This window comes from Canis lupus, chromosome 15, assembly GCF_011100685.1.
Source record: "Canis lupus familiaris isolate Mischka breed German Shepherd chromosome 15, alternate assembly UU_Cfam_GSD_1.0, whole genome shotgun sequence".
NCBI classification, from domain to species: Eukaryota; Metazoa; Chordata; class Mammalia; order Carnivora; family Canidae; genus Canis; species Canis lupus.
The window spans coordinates 51,755,622-51,768,312 of record NC_049236.1 but is presented as its reverse complement, the minus strand read 5'-3'; the positions used below and the strand labels follow the sequence as shown (position 1 = coordinate 51,768,312).

The 12,691-nt window shown below is 41.4% G+C and overlaps 1 protein-coding gene across 4 annotated transcripts in view; it reads right to left on the bottom strand.

The window, feature by feature from the left end:
• TMEM131L (transmembrane 131 like) overlaps window positions 1–12,691 on the bottom strand; it is a 161,226-nt gene that overhangs the window by 18,025 nt on the left and 130,510 nt on the right. For 3 of the 4 annotated variants that reach the window (XM_038559066.1, XM_038559068.1, XM_038559069.1), the window contains 3 exons: window positions 12,260–12,409; window positions 11,281–11,897; window positions 4,980–5,128 (listed from right to left, as the gene is read on the bottom strand). In XM_038559066.1, coding sequence (XP_038414994.1) covers window positions 4,980–5,128; window positions 11,281–11,897; window positions 12,260–12,409 — 916 coding nt within the window. The remainder of the gene's footprint in view (window positions 1–4,979; window positions 5,129–11,280; window positions 11,898–12,259; window positions 12,410–12,691) is intronic. The other variant, XM_038559067.1, reaches the window with a different exon arrangement.

Below are 12,691 nucleotides of genomic sequence, written 5' to 3'. Positions count from 1 at the left end.
AAAAAAAGTTAATAGACCATGGTCCTCCCCCAGATTCTCCAGCTCCCTGTGGCCTTCCTGTGGAGCTGGCCGCCATCCTCAGACGCACATGTCTCTCTTACACAGGCTCCCAGACCAGAAGAGGAAGGAGCAGCTTACATGACCCCTGGCACTGTTGCACAAGCGACATCTGAGCTCCAGGGACGGAGAGAAAAAAAGGCAAGGCCCGTGCCCTCCAAGATGGAATAGTGAAGATACGCAGAGTAAACAACAGGAATAAATTACGAAAACTGCCATAAAATAAGCAAGGGGTCGAGCGTAGAGGACTGGGGCTGGCACGGGGGCTGGCACGGGGGCTGGCACGCAGTCTGCAATCCAGAAATGGCACCTATACGTAGCAGATGGGTGCCAGCAGCAGCAGCCCCACGCAGCACAGCTCCCGGGAGCCACCTCCTCCTGTGGCCCTCAGACGGCGGGACTTGGCAGCAGTTCCAGCTGCCCCGCCTGCATGCCGGCTGCGCAGCCACTGAGTCATCCCATCTCAGTGTTGGTTTCGGTCTCGCTGCAGGGCAACATGAAGTCCCGAAGCCCTTGGCAAGAGGCTGCCAGGGCTCAATTTTTCATTTCACCCATTCCCTCCTGCCTCAAATCCAATGACTTCATCTCTGCTCCTGAAAGCACAGCCCGTGGCCCAGCTTAGTGTTCTGGCCTCGAGTTCTGTCCGTCTGCTATACCGCACGCTCGGGCCACCTGCAGCTGCACGGCCACCGCAGGCTCGCCCGCAGGCCCGGCTCTTCTGGGTGCACACACACCTCCGAGAATTCAGCGTCGCCCTCCAGCTCCAACAGGTACAGCTCCCAAATCTCGAGCTCCAGGCCCGAGTCGCCACATGAGCCCCAGTTCGGCCCTTCCCACTGCCAGATGTGGTCACACGCCGTCCTGTCCTTTGTACCAAGCACTCGTCGGCACTTGGTGAGCGCGCTCCCCTAAGCCCTTCCCGTGCTGGCTCAGCCAGCCTCAGCCCCAGCGCGGAGGCCCACTGTTACTACCCTCATTTGTCACATGAGGAAACTGCCATTTAACTAACTTGCCTGATGCTATAGAGCAAATAAATGACGACTAGGATTCAAACCCAAGAAGTCTGGCTGCACACTCCATGCTCTTAATATGCAACACTGCAGGGGCACCTAGGTGGCTCGGTGGTGGAGCATCTGCCTATGATCCCGGGGTCCTGGGATCGAGTCCCGCATGGGGCTCCCCACAGGGAGCCTGCTTCTCCCTCTGCCTATGGCTCTGCCTCTGTCATGAAAAAATAAAATCTTAAAAAAAAAAACATGCAACACTGCTTTGATAAACATAAAAATGAACTCACTGTGTACATCAGAATTCCCCATCTTCTCATTGCGACCTTGGAGCTATTTTTTTTTTTTTTTTTTTTTACAAATAGTTATATAAGAAAAGATAGCTCCTCTCCTTTATGCAATTAGGTACAGGGAAATTCTGGTAGTTTTTCTTCTAATCTCTTACCTCCTCACCTTGTCCTTCCCCCTTGCTCCTGCCCAAATGTAGCCTCGTGTCACACCTCCCAGGAGAGTGAGAGCCTCCTTGTTACAAGAGAGCTGGTGTCCATTTGTGCCCTCTCCAGCCCAGCCTTCAAAACATTCACACTGACCCTCCAAAAATGCATTATTCACATCTTCATTCAAGCATTTACTAACCTACACTTTATAATCTCTGTAATAGACCTTCTGCCCATCTTTGTCAACCTGAACTGAAAAATATTCAATAATGACCTCCAAGAAAATCACAGTCTACAGGCTGTTTCCCACTTGTGATTTACGCTCTGCTCACCCCCCAGCTCAGAAACCTTCCCTAGCTCCCCATCATTTGCAGCAGAGTCCCCTCAAACTGGCCATCCTCAAGCCAAATCCTCCAAAAAGACCTTCTGTTTGGACAGATATGCTTTTGAAAACCTGACTGTGAAGTTCCTTAGTGGGCAACCAACCACACTCTACGGGCATCATCACTTCTCACTGCTGTGCTCACCTCGTTCCTGTTTGTGCTTCTAGCTGAGATCTAGGGGAGAAAGTCTAAACTTTGAATTGGTGTGCCATACCTTCACCACCTTGAGGGACTCTCGCTCCTCCCTCCCATTACTTCCCATTCCTGAGTGGGCCTCTTCCCAGAGATGATTTCTTCCGGCTCCCCATTATGCTGTGGGACTCAGTGGTTCCTATGCCTGCTGCAGGCTACACTGACTTCTCACTCTCTGAAATCCCTTCCACTGTATACTGATTAGGGCACTTGGCTACTTAAAAATATCCTGTCCTTTTAAAAGACTGCAAATTCCCAGTTTGGGATATCTAGTATATATATATTTTGCATCATTTTCACGTTATTTAAAGGAAAAATTCCTGTTTGTTATAAAGTTTAAGCAAAAATACAGAAATATAAAGAAGAAAAAACCACCCCAAATTCAACCATGCAGGAAAACCACGGCCTGCCATGGATTATTTGGAAAAGCTTGTTTTTACCATCTATGAACCTACAGACACATCAGGATGGCAAGAGAGATGATGGGAATAATGTATAACATTGGGACGATGTAATATTTTTTTTTTAGTATATGTGCTGCCAAAGCGAGCACAATGAAGATGTATTTTTTTATATAAAAATTAAAGGTTTGGTTTTATTTGAATTTGACATAAAAAACTGAAGTATAACCCAGGGAACTGCCAATTTTCAAATCATTGTTTAGCCTCCACATGATGTATTAATTCCTTAAGGATCTCTCTAAGGTTAAGAAAAAGACTGTGAAAGATATTTTCCTAAGTTGTCACCCTATTAAATGACACGTTGTTTTACATAGTGTTGACTCTCTACCAAGAAAAATAAAATTAAAACTGGTTGTCACCTACCATTCAATACTTCTCCCTGTTTTTTGCAGATTATGTTACCTTTTTGCTTTATTAGAATTTTAATAGATGCAATCTGTACTGCAATTATGATTGCCAACTGTTCAGTCTTAATCCTAGATACAAAATGGATAGAAATCTCAACAGACTGTTGACACAGCTTCTGTACTCCTGGGTCTTTGTTTTTATTTGTATCTTGGTTGGCTACATTTCATTAACTTCATTTTTTCAGAAAGATTCATGATGAGTTCACTGTCTTTAAGGATGTCTGTCCACTGCCTTTGTACTTGAGTGTCAGCTTGGCTTGAATGTTCTTGTTCATATGTTTATTCTCTTAATGATATGACTGTTCCCTGGCATTCGATGTTTCTATAAAGTCTGAGGCAAGCCTGAGTTGGTGTTTCTCCATTCTTTATGCTTTAAGATCATAGGCTGTGCCTATGTCCATTATTATGTGTCAGTTTTTCCTGGTGTACAGTGTGCCCTTTCATTCTATAAATTTAATTCTTCCCTCATATCAGGAAAATTTTCTTCTATTACATCTCTGAGTACCTTTCAGATCCATTTGCTGGGCCATTTACTTCAACACTCATTATTCTTACATTGGGCTGCTTTGTCTTCCTTTGTCCCGTATCTAAATGCTTCCAGCTCTTCAGTTTTTTCCTTCATACTCATTTGGATTATCTCAAAGTCTTTCTCAGCATCAGTAATTCTATTTTTGGCAGAATGCGTAATGTCATTTGGGTCTTCATTCATTGACTTAGCTTTATAAATATATTAATTTCCCTTTATTTACTTACATATTTTTATTTTAAAAGATTTTTATTTATTCATAAGACACACAGAGAGAGAGAGAGGGAGAGAGGCAGGCAGAGACACAGGCAGAGGGAGAAGCAGGCTCTGATGCAAGGAAGATGCAAGGAGCCCTGATGCAGGACTCAATCCCGGATCCTGGGATCACGCCCTGAGCCAAAGGCAGACGCTCAACCACTGCACCACCCAGGCGTCCCATTAATTTTCTTTTTTAAAAAAGCTCTTATTTTGGGGTCCCTGTGTGGCTCAGTCAGTTAAACATCTGCCTTCAGCTCAAGTCATGATCCTGGGGTCCTGGGACCGAGCCTTGCATCGGGTTCCCTCCTCAGTGGGGAGTCTGCTTCTCTCTCTCTCTCTCTCTCTCTCTCTCTCCCTCTGCGAGCTCACTTGCTCTCTCTCAAATATATAAAATATTTTTTTTAAAAAAAAGCTCTTATTTTATTGAGTTCATTATCTATAGTGTAAAGAGTTTCCTTCTGGTCTCCAGATATATTTTCTTCTAGATTAGGATCTTTACCTGTCTTCCATGTTCTATTCCTTTCATTCACTTTTAGTGTGTGTGTGTGTGTGTGTGTGTGTGTGTATGTGTGTGTGTACCTGCGCATAGTACATGGTATGTATCTGCATAGTCAGAATGCTGTTTTCCCTGGGCTTATATTGACACATGAATACTTCTGTTCTGATGTAAAGTAGGTAAATTCTCCTAAATACCTTTCCTGCCTTTATCGTGGACCTATCTGCTTTCACCTATGAGTTACAGGTTCAGTTGTGCTCAGATGATTTTCATTAGCCTACACTGATAGGAAGAGAGCAAGCTCGCCAGGACAGCATGCAACTACGTGTTCTCTTCTGGGTTCTGTTGTATGAGGGCCCACTCAAGCAAGCTAGATACGCATCCCTCTCCTGTGGATTTTGGCTTATGGTTCCAACTCAGCAAGAGTAGACCCTAAAATGGATGTTGGACAATTGGAGAGAAGAGACAGGTGATCTGCTTCTATTCTACCATCTTTACCTTAATCCATTTGCTTAAGGACTGCTTCCCTTGAGAACAAGAGCTATCTGATGTTACTATAAATTATTTTAATATCTTGTATATAATTAGAAGATAAACAAAACTTCTCAAACATCTCAACTTACAATTTATAAATGCAGATTCAAATGCATGATAACTAGCCCCCTTTGAAAGGTATGAAATACACATGACACAGCTTTGCCATCTAAGCCCTAAAAATGGGTTTTGTACTGATAGGCAAGAGAAAATGGAATACAGACCTCGACTGGAGGAACATCCTGTTTCTCAAAACATATGTCTTCTTTAGATGCTTTGTGAATCTTCTTTTCTGAGGAAGACTTTGTGTCAACCTTCTTCAAAGTTTCACAGTTATCTACTTCATTCTTGACAGGCACTTGCTGGTTATTCCCTTGAATAAATAAAAATGATTGAATCTCTAGCTAATTATTTCCATTCATGTTCCCATAGTTAAATCTCTTTCCTACACCAAACAATCTAATTTAGTGAGATCTAGACTTGATTGTTTCTGACATTCACGATACTCTAGAAATGCATTTACCGGTTTACCAGTGTTTACATTAAGAGTTCTACAAGCAGTCTTTAAAAGAGCTCAAGGAAAAAAGGTGAGGAGGTACCCCATTATTCATAGCAGCATCATTCATAACAGCCAAAAGGTAGAACCAACCCCAGTGTCCTGCGGGTGGATGGAGAGAAAAACAAGGAAAACGTGGTATACATATACTGGAATACCACTCAGCCTCAAAGAGGAATGAATCAGTGCACAACACTGTGAATATACTTACTACTACTGAATTGTACACTCAAAAATGACTGAGATGGGCAATGAAGGTGATTCTGATACACGTAACAACATGGATGATCTCAGAAGACATTATGCTGAATGAAATAAACCAGTCCCCAAAAGATAAACATTGCATGATTCTACTTGTTTGAGGGAGCTAGAGTCCTCAAATTCATAGAGATGAAGAGTAGAATGGTGGTCACCAGAGGCTAGGGGAGGGAATATAGATACTTACTGTTCAATGGGTACAGAGTTTCTTTTTGGGATGATGAAAAGGTTCTGAAAATGGATGACGGTGATGGCTGTACAACAGTGTGAATGTACTTAATGACGCTGAGCTTTTATAACGAAAACAGTAAACTTTATGTTCTATTTTACCATAATTTTTTTAAAAGTTGGGGAAGGGAGAGAGAGGGGTTAAGGACTTGCCTTCTAGTCATGACTCAGCTACTAATTAGCTTTCAAAGTCAATCTCAAACTGCCTAAGCGTCTTCAGTTTCTTTATAAAATGCAAGCACCACCTTCTCTGCCTACCCTGACCGTTAAAAGATGAAAATGGAAGACCTATAAATGGAAAAGTTCACCCCAAAAACACATGACCTGTTTCAGGGCAGGTCCTCCTCCCATAGTTGGTGTCCACCTGCCCCCAGTACCCAGCACCTCCATGCTGAAAATGAGCAACAGGTGAATCGTGTGGCAACAGCTGGTGCTGGTAGAAACCTCACCTGAAAACACAACTCTTCCACTTTTCTTTCAAGTGATTTCATTCCTAAGTGTATTTCTTCTTCTATCCTTTATGTCAAAATAAAATCAAATCAACTTCAACCCCACAATAACTGGCCTGTGTCCTAATATGAAACCAATTATTTCAACACTTTCTCCTTTTTTCTTTAACGGAGAATCCCTTACCATATCTTTGCAATCTGGGAAAGTTTAGATGACCACAGTGCAAAGATTTCACAGCAAAGCAGGCTGCAGGCTCCGGGGAGATGCACGCCTGACCAGCCTTCAGCAGAGGCTCCAATCTGGCCCTGCTTGGGGACTTGGGGCAGAGAAGGTCTCTGCCCACAAAATGAAAGAAGCAGTCAAATCCTCTCTGATTCTGAAACTCTGAAGCTGACCTCACTCAAAGCAGGATACATTTTACAATTTTACATTTTACATTTTACAAATAACACTGACAAGCAAGCATACTTTTATTCTGTTAACGGAATATTGTGTAAATAATATTACATAACTATAAAAACACCAAGGAGCATTAATTCCTCTATGACACAGATTGGGTGTTAAGACATGTACAGAGGAAAATATCCACCATGATGAAGTGGTAAAGGAAAGAGCTGAGAGCAAAAGAGGCAGGGTCCAAAACAGAAAAAGAAATACATAAGGACATCATTTTGGATTCTGGAAACCATATGTATGAAACAGAACGCATACACTCTCCCCCCAAAACGTGCCACTAACTTTCCTAGAGTCTTGATTCATGAGAAAATGGATTCCCTTAAGTTTTTTTCAGGTAAGAACAGCACTAAAAGTATCCGTCATCAGACTTTCTCAGGAAGGATCCAAACTTAATATCCACCACTGAACTACCCCCAAAAAGTGGTAAAGCACAGACTCTCAGTAACGCCTTCTGTGGGGCTGGCAATCAGGACAAATAGTAAAAGGAATTCTAATAACAAGTTCTTCATTAAGTCTTTGACAAATTCTAGCATGACAATATCTAAGAATTTAGAAATTTCTTAAGTACATTCTTCATTTAATACATGGAGCCGGGATCCCTGGGTGGCGCAGCGGTTTGGCGCCTGCCTTTGGCCCAGGGCGCGATCCTGGAGACCCGGGATCGAGTCCCACGTCAGGCTCCCGGTGCATGAAGCCTGCTTCTCCCTCTGCCTGTGTCTCTGCCTCTCTCTCTCTCTCTCTCTGTGACTATCATAAATAAATAAAATTAAAAAAAAAAATACATGGAGCCAATCCATGTCATCTTATTAAGCATGATGACTTACAGTGTTACACAACTTCCTTACACCCATCTCACAGAGTCAGTGTTTGAGCCACAAAGATAAAAAGCAAGTAAAACAAGGAACACATGAATTCACCAGAATCCTGCTTATTAAACTTTTATGGTATCAAATCCAGTCACAGTATATTCTGAGTAAACTGCTAATCTTCAAGTTATTAGTATCTATAAGTAAATGAGACTATTTTTTTGAATTTCTCAAATACTGGTATTTCAGAAATTTGGACATATCTATTGAATTCAGTGAAATCTTTCATGTATTGTTAATTCCAAGGTTTCGGTATTATTAAATTTAAAAATGTATTCTCCTTTACATTATTATAAACAGAAAGCAATAAAATAATTTGGTCACTATTCCTCTTCTGTAGTGCCGAGGCCAGCTGCTTATCTTTAGCCTTAATTCCAGAGTCCGTTACTCTTTAACTCTATGATGAAAATAATTCAGATCTAGAATTTTGATCATACAAATAAAAAATTAAATAAACATTTGAAAAGAGGCATATTTAAAAGATCATTTATGTGACACATAAGGCTCAACTCTTGTCAGATGCTTAAGAGATTCTGGAACACGTAACAAACATCTGAAAAACTGAGCTGTTGTTTGACAGGTGGATGCCAAAAAGCAAGTGTGTGGAAACAGAGCTCTGAAGCATCTGTCAGCAGACTTCATTTCTACGGGGAATTTTAATTTATGATTTACTACAGGCCTCTCGGAAGAAGGCCAGAGAAAGAACAGGAAAGGGATGAGACACATTTCTGTTATTCAGAAAATATTGTTTCTCAATGACAAAAATGAGCATGTAGTGCCAGAGCCATTAATATACACCTTGGAATATTTTTTTTCCTCACACAATATGTTACCCTCGGGAAAAATAAAAAAGCCTCTGAACAGGAGAAGGCTCAATTCCTCAGGTGCCTCAAGGACACCTGTCAGGTTAATAAAACCACTTCAAGTACTCTTAGGAGACAGACCGCCTGCCCCCTTCCCCTTTTTCCAAAGGAGATCTTATCCCTACACTGGTTTCTAAGGAACATGTGTGTAGTTGAGGAGAAACAGCCAGGATGTGGCAAACACGCTGGCTGGCTTCCCCTGAGCACAGGGAAGCTCCCCACTCTGGTGGGCGACATGAGGAACGAGGCCGAGGAACTTGGGATTTCCCGCCATTGAGTGGGCTGAGTTCAGCAGTTAAGACTGAAGCTGTTTTCCTCAGATTCTAGAATGATTTTAAGATGGAAACATGTTTCTCACAAAGTAAAACACTTCTCAAAATAAAAAAAAAATAAAAAGAACTAAAACTCAAAGTTGGAAGCGGAAACTGGGAAAATTCTCATGGTTTTCTCATCCTTGAGCATTCTTCACACGTTATGGATTCCCTGCCGATTATATATGCCTGTTCACCATCTGCCAGTTTATTACAATGCTTTCCTTTAAAATCTGAAAAAAAAAAGAACTCCAGATCCTTGATATTACTAAATAAAACCTCCACATCCTACCTTCAAACTACAATTCTCTTCCTCTAGATTTCTCCATCCTTTTTTAACACTGTTAATTCTTTAAAATGTTTACATTGTAAATGGATGGCAGGCAGTATGTTTGGTTTTTTTAACCTCTTTGATATTTTCCTAGAATAGTGCCATGAACAGAGAACAGTCAGGACAAAATACATGTCAGTGCATGGCTTTCCCCGCTGACCTATTCATTCTGGACAGAAATATAGCACTGGTGAATTAGCACCTTTGAATATGTTGGTCTGAATACGGTAGGAAGACAAAGTTCTTCCATCAATTCTTATTTGATCTGATTAACAAGCATTCTGATATCACCTCACATGCTACTGATCCCACCATAGAGCAGTTTTTAAAAACTTCCTATAGCAAGATACCCATTTCCCTTTAAAACGCAAATTAGGCTAATGATCTGCACAGGAGGGAAAGATTCTGGGTGGAATTGCCATCTACGATGGTACAGGCAAATCCTGTGTTTCTGGACTCCCATATTAAGTATACTCACACTTGTGGAAGTGTTATTACATGGTCATCCAGGCTCAAACAATGGGCATTAAATATCAAGTGTTGGACAGGGAGATCCTGAAGCACAGATTCAAATCCTCTGACCCACTCTGGCACTGCTGCCCTGTGGGTCCACGCCTCTACATTTCAACCACTTCAATGTACTACAATGCAGCAGAAGGTCCTTCCCATCTACCTATTCATAATGCCACAGCTGCTGCGTTCGGAGGCACATTTATGCAGACATCTGATGGACGCAATGGACCACAGAAGCACTTCAAACAGCTATGATTCTAAGGCTGTCAACACAGCACTCGGGCTTAAACGACACAAACAAGGAAAAGCCCGGTAGGGCTCACCCCTAATTACACCCTTTCACAAAGGTTTTGTTGTAGGGGCCCTACAAAAATAGAACAAGAGGCAGCCCACCCACCCCAACATGAAACATCCTCAGACAACATATGCTAGGATTTCATTTAAAGATCTGCTTGAATGCATCATCCAGAGTGAGAATCACACATCAGATGGGAGAACACAGGGGACGGCGCTGACTTGCAGATAGGAGTCACCTGACGCCCGGGAATCGGTGCAAACTGGTTGGAATAAGATGTACCTAAGGAGTACATGTGCAATTGCCTAAACCATGTTCCATGCAGGGGACTCCGGCTTTCTTTTAAATTGGAGATGTCCTCTTTTGGAACACTTAAAATGCAGTTTGGGTTTTTAACTAAATGCATAAAGCTCATCAGAACTGGCCAATTCATAACACTTCTTTCCTTTTCTATGGTAATGGGGAGTAAAAAATATGAAGTTATTTATATTTAGATGTTTTAAATAAGATCAAAGGTAACTGATTTTTCCAGATTAAAAAGTATTAAAAATCTGACTTTAAAAAAAAAAAAAAGACAGCCTGATGGATTGATGGATGATTTGAGGGGGGAAGGGCAGAGGGAGATGGAGAGAATCTCAAGCAGGCTCTCCACTGAGCACAGAACCAGTCATGGGGCTCGATCCCACGACCCTGAGATCATGACTTGAGCCGAAATCGAGTCAGATGCTTAACTGACTGAGCCACCCAGGTGCCCCCCAAATCTGACTTTCAGTAGGTACAGAAATGTGCAATTTAAAATGGTCAGAATGGCCAAAAAAATGAGCACAGGCTCTTATTACCAAAGGCCAAAGGGGTCAATTAAAGCTTAATGACAACTTTACACGTAGGTGGTTTTCTGAGTCTCATCCCGTATTTGCTGTGAGAGAACATCTATCTTCTTTTAACCAAGGGACACACTTAGAAAAGAATGAGGGCCAGGAAACGTGAGATGGTAGCAGCTGTTACGTATACAAAGCTGGTAAGTTCTGTTCGGTCAGAAACATTTTATGCACTGATTAATTTTCACAGAGTCTGAACATCCAGGATAGAAAATAATTTTAAACGGTGTCCATATCCTCCCAACAACAAAATATGGCATTAACATCCCTCTAAACGTAGGTTACTAAAACGTAAACGTCTTAGCCACGACATTCTAAAAATGTGGTGCCTCATTCTAAACTTCTCATTTTACAAACTGTATTTCAACATTTACATCTTGCTAAACTTTGTGCATGAACTAAAAATTCAGCATCCAGGATTAAAACTAAAGTCACAGGTGAGAACAAATTCTGTTAAAAAAAAAAAAAAGACTGAAGATAAACTGGAGAAAAGAATCATCCAGGAGGATGAAAAGATTACCATTATTTTTCCTGGAAATCTCTGGCAAGTCTGACTGGTACTGAGGTGAGTTTCTTGGCAAGTGATTTTCAGGTAGTTTCTTAGAAGTCTTCAGAGGACAGAGCTCTCGATCCTTGAGCTCAGCTATGTTTTCTGAAATTTTAATGTCCGTTTCCTTAGGAAACATACAGGTCTGTATTGCCTCCTTCATATGACATTCTGAAGAAGTATTATTGACAATTGTGTTTTTCAGTGTGTTTTCTTCTTTATTCAGTAAGTTTTTGGGAAGGGTTAAATTCTTTTGCAAGTTGACATTTATGCCACTTGCATATTTGATCCAGTTCTCACCCATAACATCAGTGCACACGTCCTCTTTAGGAGCAGACAGGGAGCTGCCCACAGCCGGAGTCTGTTTCTCCTCAGTAGTAGTGTTGGCACTGCTGGTGACAGATGGGCTGGTTTTGTGTTTGCTGTAATAGACTGAGCACTTATGCTTCTTCTGAGAATGACCGTAGGTAGCTGGGCTCCTCTTTGGCGCGCTCTGGATCCTGCTTTGTGGAGTGTTTACTGGAAGACAGCTTTTCCCTCTGCCTTTATCGGAAGGGCTGTAGGTATCAAGAAAGTTCTTGCAATTGCTTCTGAATTGAAGAAGAAAAACATTTAACACAAAGCCAAATGGATTCAAACCCTACCCCTCTGTTTCTAAACCCATGAGAAAGAAGTAGCAATCGATACTGTGTATTAAGAAGTATTATCTTTACTTCTTCCAAAGGCCCATGAGTTTAACAAACCAAGTCCTTAAATATGAAGTCTATCTTATTGCAACAGAACTCTTACAGCTGTCACACAACAACTTCAAGAAAATTTTATGAAGACAAATCTGGAATCAGAGTAATATTTATATTACCTTAAAATAAAATCAGAACTGAGTAGTATCAAAGGTGAGAGCTCCTCCCTCACACACACACACACACACACACACACACACACAAATTCTTACTTGTGAGAATGGGAGCTAATTACATCCATCGGACTACTGTTTTGCTGTGAAGATGAGCTAGCATTTTGCCTCTGTCTTGTTTTCATGAATTCCATAAGAATGTACTGTGCTTGTTGGAAGGCTATTAAAATCACACCCAACAGGGACAAACTGAAGAAGAAAGCAATGAGGTTCATTACTGCATGGTTCTGGTGGGCATTAAAAAGACTAGCTCTCTTATGGAAGAACAGTAGATGACTGATGCACAATGTCTACTAAAGATATGATACAGAAATTCCATAAAACGGAATAATAATTTCTGACGTTAAAGATTTTTTAAAAATCCACATTTCTAAAAACGTGCACATTTGTAAGTTTGACATTCCAATTCCATTTTTAAAGGCAGTTTCATGATAAAATCACTCTAAAAGAGTCATTTCAGTCTTCCAATCC